This window comes from Thermobia domestica, chromosome 14 (assembly GCF_964235325.1).
Source record: "Thermobia domestica chromosome 14, izTheDome1.hap1.1, whole genome shotgun sequence".
NCBI classification, from domain to species: domain Eukaryota; kingdom Metazoa; phylum Arthropoda; class Insecta; order Zygentoma; family Lepismatidae; genus Thermobia; species Thermobia domestica.
In genome coordinates, this window is record NC_137467.1 from 142,914,342 (window position 1) to 142,934,072 (window position 19,731).

Consider the following 19,731-nt stretch of genomic DNA (forward strand, 5'->3'; position numbering starts at 1 on the left):
ATTCTTTTCTTCAAGAACATTCGAGTCCAATTCAATTTCAGTAATCCACTGTACTAATTTTCGTATTATGAGACAATGTAATAATCTTAGATATTTAGCATACGAGGATGGAATAACATCTAAACAAACATTTACAACTTCTTCTTCTTCAGAGTTTTCTATTAAATTAGTATGTTGATAAGATAAAGCCCACACAAATTCTGCTGTGCATGGATATTTCGTACTATTGTATCTCAAAGATTGTAAATGTTTCAACTGAGCTCTAACAATCCAAGGATTCATATACTACTAGAGAAATCTCTAACAATCCGAGGATTGGTATACTGATTAAGAAACAGTATGCAAAAATCTTGGTAACTTTGTATCTGCAATTTTACACTGTTAAAACAAGCTAAAGCAGAATGACGAAGTCTCTTCTCAGAAATGATTAGCTTATCTTTTTCGTTTATTCTCGCCGTTTTAAAATCCTGTTCTACTTCTTTCAAGAAATGTGCTATACTTCAGAACTTGACTGTCAATTGAGGAAAATTAGACAAATCAGAAAGTTTCAATCCTTTACCAACGTTTGTATGACAGACATTGTGATTTTCCTCCAAAGGACTTTCTACATATACCATTTCAAATGGTCTTACTGAAAGTTAGAACTATGGATGTCTATTAACTAAATTACTCTAAGAAATAGGCGACAAGTTCTTGCCTGCAGACAGATACTCGCTATTAGCTACATCATCAAAGCTAAAAATATGTTCGCTTGTACTAGTGAGCGGTAAAACCTGTATTACTGGTTTTATTTACCGAAAAATTCGAATTATGAGACAAATTACTGGGAAATGGGAAAGATATGTACTGATTGGAAACTGATGTTTCAGCTATAGTAGTGACCACGCCCCTACTTACTAGGAACAACAGCTAATTGTTACCGGTGCGGTTCCTAGGTACACTTAACTCCTTTTTGAAGATACTGATTAATTCCTTTTCTACACCTGTTACAACTTCATTCTATAGACAATTAACATTTAATTATTTTTAGAAGATACCGGTTAATCCTTTCTATACGCCTGTTACAACTATACTGTATACAGAATCAACGTTTAACTCCTTTTTTTGAGATACTAAATAATTCCTTCCTAATTCCGTTCACAACTTATTACTGAAAATGAAATGAAATTTTTGAGTTTTACGTCCCACGATTATGCCGATTAGGCTAAAGGAGACGGTGATGATGAGTAATGAATGAAATGGTGGAATGAAGAAAGTGGGAGAAAACGGGAGAACCCCGAGAAAACCCACGCACACGGTGTTTGTCCACCACAAAGTTCACTTGGCGGGAGCAGGGTTTGAACCCGAGACCCCTAGCACCAGAGGTGAACGCTCTACCACTGAGCCACCGCGGCCCCCAACTTATTATTGAGTTTAGAAGATAATTTTAGTATTACTTATCTGCTAATAGTGTACTAATAGTGTGGTATTTTTTAATTAACAAATAATTATATAATTCTCTATTGTATCTTTGCAGATAAACGTCCACGATGCCTTTCAAGCCAGTCGAACATCCAAAGTGCCCCAAATGCGGCAAATCAGTTTACGCCGCAGAAGAACGAGTGGCCGGAGGTTACAAATGGCACAAAACATGCTTCAAATGCGGTAAGTTACTCTGTTTTTTTTAAATATTACTTTATTGTATGAATTATAAGCTGTAAAACATAAAATCATACCGCATTTCTTCAATCGTTACCAAACACCGAACACAGGCCATCCGATTGATAGCTAGACTTTACTGACTATTCCCCCAGAGGTCTGATGTGGAGAGGGCGGGGAGATTAGATTACGTCAGAACAAAAATGGTTCTAAATTTACCAAGCGATAGAGGAATGCTCTGAACTGTTTCCATCTGGAACGAAATAGGCAGGTTTGAGTTCACATTGTAATGCAATTTATGCAATGATTGTAATTTGGTGCTCAAATGTCTTTCATTTATTCGTACCGCCCATTCATTTCTAAACAAAGCGTGCACGTTTTAATACATCATAATTTGTCATTCATTGTGATTCTGGTTTCATAAGTTAACTATTGCAAATACTCACATGAGAGTTAGGGAACATATTTTTCCTTTTCACAAGACAGGGCCGACTTGACTACACCTCTGGTTTTCTCCAGCTTTCTCATTGCTAAATCATTCACCATCATTCACTTTCGCTAGCCATTTACTATCTTTAGGCTATATACTAAATCTTTGGGAAGATAAATTAAATATACAATTTCATTATCCAAAGTCAACAAAACTTGAAAGGATGAACTCAACATAGAAGCTACAAAAGAATTTCGATCTTCGAGATGAAATCAATAACTAAGTATTGTAACAAATGAAAATGAAACAAGAATCGATTGGTGGTTCAACAAACCGTATTCATTGATATAACTGTCTATGACATCAAAAAATGGTTTGAAGTGCCTGCAAAATAAGTGTGATTTTAACCGATGTAATATTTTTCGTGCTATTTAGGGAATGTCTCTGAAAGAGAAAAGTCTATGAAATCTACAAACATTGTTTCATATCCAGGTCACTGTCGTGCCTCATCGTATTCATAAACACCATTAACTAAAACTAGGTCATTGGGAAAGTAAAGACGCAGCTTTCACACAACAGGTGTAAGAAACGACTACAGAGGTGAATGATTACAAATTCGGCAACAGGTGTGCAAATTGTTAAAACACACACAAACTTACATAGCGAGAAAAGAGAGAATAGATTTTCAACGGTGTGTTATTTTCAAATCAGTTCGACAACTAAATGTGGATTCAGATTAAATATTATCAGGTGAAGAAAATTCTCCGAATTGAACAAGGAAAGATCCAGACAAAAAATGTTAACATTACTGAACTGAATATCGAAGCAGATTATTTCCAGAAAAATACAAGAGAAAACATCTGCAAGCAAGAAATCGAATAGAAACATAACATGCCACCCAGACTGGGACATCATCGATTAATTATTAATTGCATGGATGATTGGAGAACGTTTTAAGCAAGTATAAATAACTAACTCTATGGCCTATGGAACCCGGAGGTTCAATGTCGCGTTCACTGACTTCTATCCTTAGCCAATTGGATCCAGATTCTATTTTGTATTCATATCTCTGCGAGATCCATCTTAATATTGTCCTCCCATCTGCGCTTAGGTCTTCCTAATGGTCGTTTTTCGATTGGTCTTCCAGTCAGGACTTTGAAAGCGTTTCTACTTTTTTCCATTCTAGCTACATGACATGCCCACCTAAGCCTCCTAGACTTGATGACCCTAACAATGTTGGGTAAACCGTATAAATTAAGTAGTTCCTCGTTATGAAGTTCCCGCCATTCCCCATTCCCGTTCCTCTTGGGTCCGAATGTTCGTCTCAGGATCTTGTTCCCAAACACTTTCAGTCTATGTTCTTTCCTCAGAGTAAGAGGCCATGTTTCGCAACCATACAGAACAGTAGGCATGATTATCGTTTTATATATTTTAAGCTTCAAATTCCTCGACAGAATTCGCGACGACAAGAGATTTTGAACCGACTATTAACACGAATTCCCTGCTTTTAGTCGACATTTAATTTCTTCGTGAATATGATTTTCGTCTGTTAATATTGATCCTAAATATTTGAAAGTATCCACTTCATTAAAAGTATTATTTAAAATTTTAACGCATCCACAATTTGCCGTATTACGGTCCCGACGCACTTCTATGTATTTAGTTTTCTCTGGATTTACCTTTAAACCCATGTCCCTGCAAGTATAATAATAATAATAATAATAATAATAATAATAATAATAATAATAATAATAATAATAATAATAATAATAATAATAATAATAATACAAAGAAAAAGAAATTTGATATTTAACAAATCAACAGTCCAATTAGAATATTATTGAAGTAATCGAACTTACACCAGTAATGGCCAAGCTTTGAGACTTTAAAGCTTGCTATTATTCAAGAAAGTGATAGTGATCGAATAATAACCTAGAAGTATTGATCAAGGATACAAATACTAACAATTACAACAATCTATTTCAATAAATTTCAGTAGATAAACTATAAACGTAATTGCTGACAAGTTCTGGTAGCAGTTACCAATTTCAGACATTTGCTATTCCAGTCTGACTCGATCATTTTACAGAACTATGATATTACCAGTATCCTTAATCAAATTATCGTCAAGCAGTTATGCAGTTGCGACGACTCCTCTTTATCATCAAGATAATCCTGTAACATTAATAGATTTTTTTGAAAAGTTACAAGAAAATTTATATAGAAATACATATACTTTAGCCACTATATTTTAAACACAAAACCATTATCGAAATGTGTCAACTTACACTAAATTTCTTCTAATAGTGCATAAATTATAACAGGGTTTCCCCTTATATGGCGAGCACGAATTCTCTGACTTGTCCAGGTTTTTCTAAACACGATTTATAAATTTCGAGGTCTCTGTATAATGTTAAAAAAGCAACTATATATGTCACCGCAGGGGATTCTTCACCTACTATGCATGTACATGTATATACTTTATTTATGTATGTAGAACAAATTTTTCAAAACAAACTAATTTATTTTATAAAATATCCCCTACCAAATAGCTGGATGAGGCAAAAAAAGAAACGGATTTTAAAAAGTAAAATCCGTACTCAAAATTCCCTGATTTTTTCAGTTTTTCCAGGTCGATGAAAACTCTGTATAAGCCTCGATATTTACCCACATGCGGATCTAGAAGGTAAAAATGGGAAGGGGGGAACCAGAACCCAGACTGTGATAAGTATATCATAAATTTACTATAAACTTTCAGAAGTATATAAGAAATAGAGTTTGAATTATTTCTGTCACTTAAAAAACTGAGAGGAGGGGGCTAGGCCCCCAGCCCCGGGCTAGATCCGCCTCTATATTTAGTGATGGATACTGTAGAATGTATACTTAATATATAAAATAACCAAGACATCATACCTTAACATGTATTAAATTATTTAACAAAAATGTTTCAAGATTCTTTCGTCTCTTCCTCGGTGTGCTTTATTCCGCTGGGCTGCTATACTTATGACATAATGGGAGGATTTTTCACTTTGAAAAAACGTATAACTCGAATAAGATACTTTTTAAAATGAACTTCTATACCGTTTTACCAACGCTTTTTTTTAAAGAAGAAATGAGTGAATGTTACTGCTACGATTTTAGTAAAACAAGTAGTACTATCACGTGTACTCCACATGAAGGAATTTGGGAGGTTAATATGGCGTGATATTTTCTCAATTACTATTGAAACCGGAAGTGGTAGTAGATTTATTCCACTTTGTATTTTAGTAGAGAGATTAGACAAGAGATGGAATATATTTCTGGGATGCTTAATCGATTCCAGAAAACCGCTTACCTCTATCTGCTACCGTTTTCACTCTATAATAATCAACGTTAGAACCGAAAGTAGTTGATTTCTGCCACTTCCTATTTCAGTAGAGAGATTAGAGTGGAGATGGAATATACATTTGGGGCACTTAATTGATTGCAGAAAACAGTTTGTTTCTTATCTATTATCGTTTTTGCTCTATAGCTATCAACGTTGAAACCGGAAATGATTGATTTCTACCACTTCCGGTTTGAATACCGGCTCTAAAAATGAACTTGATACCTAATTTTTGATTCTCTACGTCCTGACTAAATTTGATGATGATTGATCACGTAGTTGTTGAGATTATTTGTTTCCCGTACGGACGGACAAACAGAATAAATATATATAAAGTAGTTTTGGTAAACCAAACTCCTTAATAATTAGGATATTTAACCGTGTAAGAGATTTACTGGCGGATCTACGGGGGAGAACAGTGGAGGCGCCCATATTCCCTAATCCTCAAAGGCTACCTTTTTATATAATATTATTTCACTACTTTATTCTCTTTGATGTAAAATTCCATATTTCAAACTGAGGCCGCGATGACTCAGTGGTATAGCTTTCATCTCTGGTGCGTGGGGTTCCTGATTTGGTCCCTGCTCGCTCTAAGTGTACTTTGTTGTGGACTAACACCGTGTGCGTGAGTTTCCTCGGGGTTCTCCCGTTTCCTCCCACTTTATACGTTCCACCATTGCATTCACTTTTCATCATCACCGTCTCCATGACTGTGGGGCGTAAAACTGAAATATTTCATTTTATTTTTATTTTTTTCCGTATTTCAAGCCCACATTAATTATCGAGGAGACAATCCGCCCCCTGTAAACCGGTCCCTTCTGGATCCACTGAATGGTAAACTGAAGTTTCTACAATTCTAACATTTAATAATTACCAGTATAATATGAGCATATTTTCCAGTCGACAAACATACGGTAAACACTTTATATATATATATGTACTTATTAATGGTTTAACAAGAAGAACATTTTAGCACTCTTCTCCTACATAACTTAAAAGTGTGAAATAAAATGGTATAGATAAAGGCTTGCCAAACAGTGGATTGTCGGTGAATGTCAGGTGGATCACGAAACATTTCAGAAAAAAATATTATCTGCAAAGTAATCTTGCACACCAATCGCGTGGTTTTAATTGAAGTAGGCCGAAAATATAAAATTTCTATAAAGAATGGGAACTCACTTTCTTCTTTGTTATGTCAAAGGATAAATACATACGTTTGTTTCGCGTCGCTTATATTACTGTGATAAAGAATACTTCCCTTTGATAAAGAATATGTTACTGTGACACTTCACTTTCAATTAAAAGAAATATAGCTCCGACTTCTCTAAAAAAAAAATCTAAGAAACCTGAAAAAATGCAATTGCACATTGTTAGACAACCTAAGAACTATGGTAGAGGGCTAAAAAATTTCATTGTCTGGGGTAGTTATTGCATCAAAACGTTTAGCCATCCCTGGCACAGGTTTTCATTTTAGAAAGTACTTTTTTCGAGTTATGGGATTTACCAGAGTGAAAAATCTCTTCATCATGTCATCAATTTAACAGCTCTGCAGAATAATACACAAGGAAAAATGGACGAAAGAGTCTTGAAACAGTTTGTGTTTAAAATTTTATATAGAAATGTTAAGGTAAGATGCCTTTATCTTTTTAAATATAAGTGTGGTTGTTATTCTAATAAAAATAAATTCAGGAACTTGATTTCATCATATCTGAAACGCAAAGTTTGTAATCGTCCTAACGTTTTGTAAGCTCCGAGATGAACCAGACAGAAGAACGGCGCCGCAAGTACCTCCGTCATCACTAAAAATAACCAAAAGCTATCTATGAAAGAAAAACCATTTTTCTTCACTTTCTCCAAACAGATCCTTGAATATCGTATCTATTTTAAGAGCTTAAACCAACACCATATTATGAAAACGTGGTAAAAGAAAAAAAAACTGCTAAACGCATGGAAGTTAAATCTTATATCTTCTCTCTCACCGAGCAATAAAAACAATTGTGACTGTTTGGACGGGTAAAGGTCGTTAAAGAACGTCAGCAATCGAGAAAAAAAAACGTCATTTGAGTCAGTGATTTAGTTGCAAAAAAATATTTACTGGAACGGATATAATGCATATGGCTCATGATCAGATTTGTTATTGAACTACAGAATATCTAAGTCGAATATTTTTCAGAATGGCGTTCTGTTGCGTGCCGTTCCAACTAAAACACTGGTTTGTATGACTAGGAAGACGTTTTCAGAAACGTTATTAATTTCACTAAGTGCAGAATCCTGCATTAAATATTTCTTTTGTATAAATTCATTTGTTCGTCTCTTGTCATCCAGATATTTTCCTTAAATCCTTAAGCCTTTAGTTTATTTTCATCTTGACAAATCAGAGTGAAACTTTCGATTTCAAATACTATTTTCAAAATAATGCTCCATACATTTTTCACTACAGTTTCTACTATATTAGTGACAACGTCTAAAGATTTTGATTAGAGTATTTACATACGTTTCCCACGGCTCTGCCCCTAAATAGTCACTATATATACATGCTCACGTCTCCAGTCTCTTCATCACAATCCATGAAGATGAATGCGATGTCTGCATTCGAAACGTTGGAAGTCAATACTTTCACCTGACGTAGCCTGAAGTAGCCTGAGAAGAATTACTAAAATCAAGTCGCCAGGAAAACTTCAATTTTTTCTTCAATATATAGGTAGTTTTATTTCAGACCTCCAGAAGGCAAGGAAACTTGTTTGGTATCTGTAATTGCATGGGAACAGTCAATCTTCTTTTCCAATTAACTCGAAAATTAGAAAAAGTGACATACCATTAGTTTGCTCGAGTCGCTCAAATATATTGTATGTGTAAGAATGAATTAATATCTTTTGACAAGTATTTCCAAGATCTGAACACCCTTCGAATTTCCAGAAGGGCGGGCGGGCATGTTAGGAATATAAACATACATATCTACTCGATGCCTTCATCATGATCATTTAGTTACTTAGAGGCTAGGCAAAACAGGCACGAAACACTTAGTTTTATTAATTTAAACCCAACAAACTCTTCCTTAGCAAAATTCTTAATCTGCCTCAGATTATCGATTATTATTGTCCAGAGGACGTGGCAGCAAATACACAAATAAAACACTCATGCTTGCAGCAATTGGGATCCTGTTTGTTTGTAAATTCACTATTTTCTTATTCCCTTCTTCAGTATCGATGATATCTAACCGACAAAATACTTATCATTTCAAAGCATCATCCAATGGTAGATGTAAACTGTCCTCTTTCGTTGTCGTAAAAGCGTAAAGTACCGACAGTAAAGATTTAACTACAGATGCTGAAATTTCGCACTCCGACATACGAATATGGCGCACTTCGATTTGTGAAGTTAAGTCAAACATCGAGATATATTTTTTTAAATTTAAATGTTTCGTGTTAGCTGGCAAATTTTCATCTTCTATATACAGCCTCGAAAAATTAGGTAACTTGATCCCTTGTTACACCGTCTTATTATATGAATCATACTGCTAAAATAACATAACCTAAATTATTTCACAACAAACGATAAGTTTAGTCTTTAGCCAAAATCAAATGAAGAAACACCATGTCAGATTAGTACGAGTTAGTATGTGATAACCTTTAGTCTCTCCATCCTGAGATACGCTTTTTTAGATCATTTACCTGATACAATCAACTGGTCATATACATACATTAACATTTGAGACTTAAAAAAATAATAATATCGCATAGCTCGTCTCAATGAATAAAAAAATCGGATTCTTTTATTTAAAAAAACAGAATAGATCTTCACAAAAGCCAAAAAAATTTATAATAGGTCGCCGTACAAACTTATGCTGTGTAAACCCAATGAGGAAGTAGAGCAGTATAGTTATACTAGTGAGAATCTTAATTCCAAAAAGAAATAAAATAACCCAGTAAAGAAAATCCGGGTTTCATTATCAGCAAGAGCTCATGTGACCTGGACCACACGTTTAACCGTGGTTCTACGTCTTATATTAGTATTGGTGTCGGAGATGTTAAATTCCAAACAAATAATGAAAAATAGATTGAGAGATTAGCCGTAAATGCATTTTCCATAATAATGAAAGTCCTTCCACCACAATTTTTGTAACCACTTACATTTACTCATTCTAAACGAGGTATGAAATATTAATTACCATCAACATTTCAAAGTCCTGTTTGACATATATTTTTAAAAAAATATTCTCCACTTCCTTAGGTTAAATATTTATTTGGTTTAAACATATGTCTTGAATATCACATATCTACATACGTATATACAGTTATCTTTATTTGAGGTATTGTTGTGCATTGTGAAAGTTCTTTTCAAATTATGTATAGCTTTTATTGTGGAACCTGACAATTGAATGTTTACTCTAGAGTAATCTCGGAGCAATCTTAATTATTCATTTGTTTGTGTGCAAAACAAGCAAATAAATGAATAAATACACACACAGAGAGAGAACACTAGCAAACTATAAGTCCATTGACCATTATTTCTCAATGTTATCCATTGATCGAATCCTTCAATAGTTTTATAGATGGCAGTTTAGATTAACGGAAGCTTTATTTTTCTTTTCCCTTTTATTTGTGTGAATAATTAAGAACTAACATGTAAGTACTGTATTCTGATAGAAATATTCAGTCTTAGGTAAGCTACTTTCAAAACCATTGCGCTGCGTTACTTCACGAAAGAAAGAAAGAAAGAAAAAAAAAAGAGAGAAGAAGGGTGCCTTACAATTACCTAAAATGTAACACCTTACATTTACAGTTATTCTCCAGATTACATGAAACACTTATCTGTAGACATTTTCTTTAAAGATTGACGAAGAATAAATATTTAATTGTCAATGCCCAATCAGCAAACATTTTTTACAGTACGCATATTTACAACAAGAATTCGTAATACAAATTTACTGATGTATTGACAAATAGAAAATGTAAATACTACTTAATACTCAATTACAAATACCATATCCTGGGAATTTACTCTTTGAGAATATTTAGAATTTTTTTTTTCCTTTCAAAAGAAATGCCCCTTTTTCCTCTGTACTTCAAATTTGAAAAAGTAACAAAGTTACTTCATAAAATTAAATCGTTATTTGTTACAATTACTTCAAAAGTGTTGTAACTCGTTACTTGTGTAGTTACTTAAACAGTGAGGCATTGCAAGTAACTATTACTTGCGTTACGTCAATTCTTACAAAGACTGGGAATATTCCTGTGTCACTAACGATACTTTGAAAATAAAAGGTTGAAAGTTAAAATACTACTACTACTACTACTACTACTACTACTACTACTACTACTACTAATAATAATAATAATAATAATAATAATAATAATAATAATAATAATAATAATAATAATAATAATAATAATAATAATAATAATAATAATAATAATAATAATAATAATAATAAAGAAAGCTATTTGCTGAACGAAAAGTTGTCTTGTCTTCATCACCATTATCGGTGTTATCAACAAGTGCACCGGATATCTCATGCCTGAGTTCTAAAAATGTATAAATTAGAATTATATATTTGAGTAATTATATTATTGAATAAAAATTGGCATTCGCCGCCAATTGCATTTAATAAAGTGGCCGACCAAAAGGTCGTTTTGCCTGAAATCTTAACATATATGAGTGATAAAAAATGGATACGAAGTAAAAGAATGTTGTGTATAATTGAGTCATAATCAGGAAAGAAGAATGTCGTAGTCGAGAATGTTATAAATTAGTTAAATGCCAAGATCGGGAAAGGAATTCGATCAGTGAGACAGGGCCAGTTGCCCAGATGGTCAGGGCAGAAAAGTTGGGAAAAAGTGTGAAATTTGTAAGAAAATATAAAGTAAAAAGAGATTTGGATGTGTGTACGTGTATTTGCGAGTAGGTGAGAAGATGTATGTGTAGTGTAAAGTGTGAGATATGACACTTAAATCCCTTCCTCTACGTAGCACCACACTAATACGATGTTTACATTTCAGCTGTCACTGCCAAACTCCTACAATACATTTCGCACAATAAGTTCTTTTGATGTACTCACGAAAATTTAGACTGCCATTTTAATAAGTTGTAATTTCCTATGTATATTTTTTTCATTGTTTCCTTTTTTTTTCTAACCGAAACTTTTTCTTCTTAAAACTATAGCTTTCTAATTCACGAAAATTTTAAAATTGGAGAGCTGTACATGTAGAGTCACTAAACGTTGTTGTTACAACTTAAGTTAACCGTAACTCTTAATGCTGAACAATAATAAGAAATTCCTAACCTGATATTTACGTTGATAACTTCAATTTATTAGTCTTTTTCTTGTTTCACAGGGCTGTGCAACAAGAGTCTTGATTCAACGAACTGCGCCGAACACGAGGGTGAACTTTATTGCAAAGTTTGTCATGCTCGTAAGTACGGACCCAAGGGCTACGGGTTCGGTGGTGGAGCTGGCTGTTTGAGCATGGACAAGGGTGAACACCTGGGCAATGAGGAATCTGTCTCGTAAGTATCAGATCTTTCATTTGTTTTTCATTGGATCTTTCATTTTCATATATATATTTGTACATTCTGCTTAGCATTTGAAATAAGCCACTCCTGAGAAATATGATCTATATATATCTGCAGTACTTGTGCTAATTATCTTATAAACTCATACAAAAAATCTCGTCCTAATTTCTAAAATTCGCACTTATATGTGTAGCTCATAATGCTTATTATTCTTACGTGATTTGATTAGTAAATATTAATTCGCTCATTCACAAGCGTCACTAGAAATTTAATTTGAAAAGGAATTTATAGTTAGTGTCACGCAACTTGTAGCTATCTACTAGATACCTACTACAGTTACGAGATTGCCATTAAAGTGAGAGTGGTTACGAGTTCATAAGTGAACGCACTTCTAAAAATAAAAATTAACAATTACAAGAAGTAATGTATTATGCAAAGCTACTAGTGTTCTAATTATATTTCCCAATTTAGATGTTCTGGATATTTCTAACGCCCATATTACGTGCTCTTGCGGCCCATTTCCAACTTTTGATAATGCTGTCAACATGACATCCTGTTTCAACTTCAACCTTGGAATATTTATGAGGCATAAAATCATATCATCTTAACGTATTACTTAAAACTCGATGCTTTAAATATTGAGTTCAGATGGTACATTTCAATTAGAACTAGATGATCTATACCTCCCCAATTTCATGAGCGATACTCGGTTAATACTGAAAGTTACATGCCTTAATTGACAATAGAACCCGGAAACATATGGTCTTACTATATATATATATCTACTACTGTGAACTAATAAAATTAATTCTAAAATAAACTGTAAATATTATTTAAGAAGCTACTTAGAACTAAAACTAATTTAACATTTAAATATTTTGTAACAAGTTGCCCAACAAAGACAAAATTACCGCGACTTTGAAAATTCTTACTACCTCAGAAACTTGCAAATTATTTCACCATTTATAGAATGATAGTCATTACCCAAAGAATACATTTGTAAATCAAGCAGTAATCTTACTCGGTAAGCTTCCCAAGTTAGGATGAACACATTATAATTTCGTAATTCGTTTTATATCAAAGGTGAAAAAGTCAAGAAAAATTAGGTTAGGAAGAGCTCTTTAAGTCAACTTAAAACTACATGGTGCCAAAGCTATAAAAAATCCGTATAAAACCTATAGAAAATTTTATTTACAATTTTCAATGTACTATTATGTAATTACAAGTTGACTGCATTAATTTTAACTTAATTCCATCTTGCCTTTTAGCTTTTGATAATGTTATTTGATTTTCAACTGTTGAGCAGAATGATGTCATAAATAATAAACAAAAGAAACCAAAGTAACGTTTTCCTTTTATGGCAAGTGTTGGTAAAACTTGTATCTTATGCATTTTTCCTTGTATGAGTTTTCCAACATAATGTTGACCACTATTCTTTACGAACTCAAATTATAACTTTGTTTCTTTTTATTTTTCTTTTCTTTTTCTTTTTTTCTTTTTTCTTTTTCTTTTTTGCTTTTTTCTTTTTCTTTTTTGTTGATATATTTCTTATCATTGTTGTCATAATTCAATTTTCAATTTTATTTAAGGCAAGAGGAAAATCTTCAAAATACTTCTTGAACTTCACAGAAAATGTTGTAAAAACTCCACTTTGATCAGGATGTATACTTTCCTGAATATTCTTTAGTTTTATTATTTTAAACAATTATTTCTAATGGAAATACTATAGATATTGTAAATGTTATGTACTTATTTTAGTTAATATTTTATCATTAAAATTATATTATATTGCATTGTACCAGTACACTGACATGATTCTGCAATATTACATTTTATAATCCAAACTATACACATTATTATTGTACTGTCTTGACTAGTTATTAGTTAGAAATGTATGTTGAAGTACAATATACATAATTTTGTCAGAATGTTTAATGTAGAAATTTTATTTCTAATTCTGAATGATGCAAAACAGAAACTAAATAACGATAAGTGGGCACATATTTGTAATGTAAATTTTCAAGAAAAAATTGATTTAATATCAAATCAGTGATAATTATGAAGATTTTTTTTTTATAATTGTAACAGCATTAAAGTTACATTAGTAAACTCTATATAATTAAATCATTATTAACTCTTTAAACACTACTTAATTTAAAGAACTAGAAAAAATACATTTAATTTGACAGAAACCATATCCTACTATACACATTTTTTTTTTAAAAGAAAATCTTGTTTCGAGGTCGTAAATTTATTAGGATAGTTTAGTATCTCGTTATTGCTTATAATGATAAATGTTTGAACAAGGAGGACTTAAAACAAACATTCTGCATTATAGTTGCTATCACGTATGAAGAGTTTACCATCATTTTCTGATTTAAACAGAGAATTCGAAACAATAACACTAAAAGTTTACTAAGAGAATCATTAACAAAAGCAGAGCAATTTTGAGTTAACTTAAGCCAATCGATTGTGAAAAGATGTATACTCAAAGAATAAAAAGTAAAGCAAAAAAATATAATAATTAACTCTCAGAAATGTGAGGAAAGATATAAATATTCGGAATTCTTTGTAAACTTTATCGCAACAACTGTACTTACTAATGGTTTTTGAGTAAGCATTCTAAAGTAGAATTACTTCTGATTTCCACTCAAAAATGGATTCTATTACAGTAGAAAATAATATATTCAGCAATTACTAAATATACAATGCAGTGCATATAAGAAATGTGGTTCAATAATCAAACATTACTATATTAGCTTATACAACAAATTTAATGATTTTTCATTGATATCATGAGTTACTGACAAAGATCTTCTCAATAAAATTGAAAAAAAAAATATTTATAGTTTACTTTCTGGTTGCGTGTTTTTACTGACAACATATTGTAACTTATCAACGAATAGACATATTTTCTCGATATTGAACCATAAAAGTATGTGTGTTTTGCGCTTTATATTCCAGTATTTTCAGTACTTTTCAATATAAGTTGAAACTAAATAGGAAATATCAAGAAATCTTCAGTTCATACTAATTCTAAAAGTAAATGTTAAGAAAGAATTTACTTAACCTTTAAATATATTTTTAGTTTTAATTAGTTGAAGCATGTCATTGAGAAAGTTGTACAAACTTTGTTCTAAAAATATCGTTTTCAACACTATTAAAAAAAGAAAAAACTTGCTTTTCATTAACATATTCAATAATGCAGTAAGTTGACTCTGATATCATGCAGACTTTGATATTCAAATTAATTTTTAGTTTCAACCGTTTTTATTATTTTAAGTTTTTGTCAACACGTTCTGAACGATAGGGCCAAAATTATACTTATCAACTATCAATAATTTTCTTTGGTCTAAAAGGAAATATAAGTCTCCTTAAATTACTTAACACTCGTTTGATGTATGGAGTGAGTAAGCACTTTTTCTGGCAATTGTTTATTTGAAGTACATTCATTGCATTGTTAATACAAATATTTCGTCTTTAACACCTTGATGAGAGTACACTTTGGATAAAAATCTACATGGGAATTCGGGTCTTATTTTTGCAATAGACTTCATCTTCATAATCTCTTTGATACGTAAGGACACAAAGACAATTTTGTGCATTATACACAAATATCTACTAGATTTTGTACATGAGATGCTTTTTATTGTATATTCTCAATCAGTTTATAGTTATTTTACATAAAGTAATCTTGTTTAATTTGTCCCATTTTCGTAAGAATGGAACTTTATGAATATCATAGATTTATTAGGTAATTTATTTTTAGGTATGTTTATAAATTTTTGAGACAACAATTTAAAATTTCTAACTTTTCACCATATTTTTGATTATCACTTCTAATATCTCTAAATATTAACGTTTAATATTATCCTATAAATTCGTTTAATTCATTAATTCTTGAAAAACTATCTCAGTTGTCCACTCACAAATTGATTAAATCTCAATTGTTATACTACTATTAGGCAATACTATAAGGATTTTGTGACCTACCAACAAAAAACTCGCATAACATCATGTATTCAGAATTAAACATAAGAAATCATATATTTACATACAGAATTCATCATATGATTTTCTTGATTAAGAGCTCGTAGGGAATATTTGTGAATTATCTTATTTTTCCTGTTATTACATGTCACATTTCCTTTGACTCAGTGTCAATATTTTTCAAGATATGGAAGGTTAAAATTGGATAAGAGATTAATCGAAGCTAACGGTACATAACATTCTCTGAAACCACTGCTCAATGCTACACTTTAAAATGAACTCGCTTTGTGCTCATACAATCTTCATGGATGAAAAAAAAATCCAATAGACTTCTTTGCTAGTTTTCGCCGGCCTCCAACTATGATTGCTTAAGAGATAGAGCCAACTGGAGTGTTTTTCCGGTATACATCCATACATGAGGGTCACACGATCATAGTACGAGTTCTTTTGTACGCTACCCGAAAGGCAATCAAGAGCCAATAAATAACACAGAGAATACAAATAATATTAACATTTTGTAATAAAAAATTAATATACTATTTTCAAATATTTATTTTATGTGTTTACAGTTCCTTGTACAGGTACAATATATTTAAAATATACGCGTGAGAATGCAACTTTAGATGCGGGTATTTGACCCTACATAAAAGTCTTCCTCACGCGTAGTTCGAAAAGCACAAAGACATTCGTGAGGGGTGTACGTATTATGTACAATCTTGGATAAAAAATTACTAACTTCTTCTTTAAAGGACTATTTTCGCAATTGACAGACATTGCAATGCTTTATCCTGAATAAAGAACGCAGTACGCTAAAGGTGATTTCTATTCGTTTGATTTAAGGGATAAGAATACAGGGCATTTCAAAGAATGGTAGATGGCCAAGTTTTTTTAACAATACTATAACCAATATAGTACTGTGTTGTGATTTCAGAAAATGTCATGTACCCACCATCTCCCATGTACCACTTCTTATTGATAAAACTTCACCGTATACTTGTAACCTTTCATGTAAAGAAATTGGCGCTCACAGAAAGCCAACAAAATTCGACATTTCAAATGACATTAGAGAAAAATAAGGTAATAGATGCGCATTGCAGGCAGAAGTTTTATTGTATTTGTTGGAAACTTTTATATAGTCAGTACAGTCGCCAGGAAAATATATTAATCTATATAATAAGCATTGACTTGTCAACAATTTCGGAACGATGATACCATATTTAGGCCCATTGATAAAGTCTTTTCTTTTACAATTTTCTTTGATATAGAGAGATATATATCAAGATTTTCTTTGATATACAATTCTCTTTTAAGACATTGATATAGAGAGAACATAATCTCTTTTAAGTCAGTAATAAAAATAGAACGTAATTCTCTTTGAGTCTCTAATGTAGAAGAACTTAATTCTCTTTGAGTATCTAAAATAGAGAGAACTTAATTCTCTTTGCCATTGACAGAGATAGAACCTAACTCTCTTTGAGTCTCTAATATAGAGAAAACATAATTCTCTTTGCCATTGACATAGATAGAACTGAATTCTCTTTGAGTCTCTGATATGGAGAGAACTTAATTCTCTTTGCCATTGACATAGATAGAACTGAATTCTCTTTGAGTCTCTAATGTAAAGAGAACTTAATTCTCTTTGTCATTGACATAGATAAAACTTAATTCTCTTCAAGTCACTGACATAAAGAGAACACAATTCTTTCTAAGCCACCGATACAGAGAGAACGCAATTCTCTTCAAATCACTTATATATATAGAAAAGTAATTATCTTTAAGTCACTTAAAACCGTACTGAATATCGTTTGGTACTTGGAAATAGTAAACAGTTTTGCTGGCGACTATTTATTTCTGAATAACAAACCCAATACTTCGTAATATAACAGCATCACATAGTAAAATATAAGAATTTTATTTTTTCTGTTCAATTAGGTTTAGATCATAGATCACAACTGTTATTCTACTATGTTTATAATATTAGTTGTATTTTTCCCACAGTGTTTTCTAAAATAAGAAGAAATTGAGTTTTTTTTTCTCTTACGTTAGCAAAAAAATCATGAAATGTATACAAATTTAAATTGAATTTTAAATTTGATACATGCCAGAAATAAAGGTAACATGAAAATTCTAAATGTTGAGAGGGCATTTCTTATCCATCCTCTGAATACTCTGTGATTCGTCTAACACTATCCTACCTTTAATCCTATCACAAACCATCTAACATTGTATGTTGTTATTAATCCTATGTTTTAATACCATCAATTGTTGTAGATTGTAACTAAAAGGTTAAAAAAAAGTGAGTTGTGTTCTGTGGCGGGTCATGATGGAAGTTACATCAGTAAAAATTAAACTTTTATTGCTCCATACTAAGGGAAGAAAATATACCTAATGTAAACAAGAATTAGTTTACATTAGATAGATAAGATAAGTTTTCCCCCTCAGTTTGAAGCAATAAAAGTGTAATTTTTATCAATGTGATTCCGTCATGAATCGCCACTGGTTGTCTCATTTGAATGAGAGCAAAGTATTCAGCATGAATATATGTGCGCTTACGTAGTGTGTCACTGAAATTGAAAACAAAATGTATCAGCTTGAGCACTTGTATTTTGCGCTGAAACAGATAAGACAAAAGTAATGGAAAATGTTTGGCAAATGTACAATCCTTTAGTTTATGGCTCACAGAACTCGACGAAACAAATTTGAATTCACTAGATTCAGAGCTCACCCCTCTCCTAAAGTATATGCCAAATGATAATCGAAACAACTTTGCTAACTCAACTTCTCTTTTGTGAAAAACTTTAGCTTATACACACATATACATCATACCCCGCACCGAAATAGATCTTATAAAAATCCCTAAATGACTTTTTGCAATATCGGGATCTAGCTAAATAGTTTTGTTGTATCTGAAAACGACAAATTCTTCCCACTTCAAGAATATCATCAAAAGAATTAATCAAATTAAATTATTGCATTTATTCCAAAATAAGCAGTTGCTTGTTTAAAAATGAAAGTCTAATATTCGTCAGGTACAGTTATAATCACGTAATATGGTTTTAGCCAAATGATGGTTTTCAAGTACCTGATTTTTAGCTTAGTATTTTATTTTTACGATAAATGTAACACTGCATGTAGGTCCAAGGACATTTTTCAGAGTAGATAGAGGTATTACCAGTAACTCTATCTGGAAAGATACATCTAACAAGTTAATGGTTTTGCAGCCAATTATTAGCCTTTGGTTTGATAGTTGCGTGAATTTTTTGCAGTGATCTTATAGAGGTGACCAATCTTAGTGAACTTCATGTTTAATTATATTGATTGATACAAACGATATTTTATTTTAATGTGGAATATTATAAGATCTTCATCCACTTGTAATTTTCATAGTTTAGAATTTAGATGTGTATTATCGCTGCTGAATACTTTATATCTCATTATCATTTACTCGACGTGAAATCAATACTAGTAAATTACTATATTATTTATTACACATACTTTTATTTATTTCCTTACTATTTAAAAATACTAAGTTTGAAAAAATCACTAAATATTGTAGATGTGTTCATAAATACATATTGAAAAGACTTTACTTCAGAATCAGTATTGAATGAAGATATACTCTAGGTATTCCCACGAAAGAAATACCATATGTTTTAGAATACCAGATACAAGGCAGACAGAAAGTACAAGTAACGTACTCTATTTGGGAAAATACTTATAATCTGCTGTTTTCTTTTTCTTTTTCTTTTTTCTTTTTTCTTTTTTTTTTGTTATTAAGATAAAATAATTTTTTTCA

General features: G+C 31.7%; 1 protein-coding gene across 9 annotated transcripts in view; it reads left to right on the forward strand.

Moving 5' to 3' along the window:
* The window catches only part of LOC145670366 (muscle LIM protein 1-like), an 86,076-nt gene that overhangs the window by 18,132 nt on the left and 48,213 nt on the right, over nucleotides 1-19,731 (forward strand). For 7 of the 9 annotated variants that reach the window (XR_014128292.1, XM_081738965.1, XM_081738962.1 and 4 more), the window contains exons 2-3: nucleotides 1,517-1,644; nucleotides 11,768-11,939. Coding sequence is in view for 6 of the 9 variants with exons in the window: in XM_081738965.1 (XP_081595091.1) it covers nucleotides 1,530-1,644; nucleotides 11,768-11,939 (287 nt within the window). In the remaining 3 variants the exon portion in view is untranslated. Of the gene's footprint in view, nucleotides 1-1,516; nucleotides 1,645-11,767; nucleotides 11,940-19,731 lie in introns of those variants that run through there. The other 2 variants (XM_081738968.1, XM_081738967.1) reach the window with 1 other exon arrangement.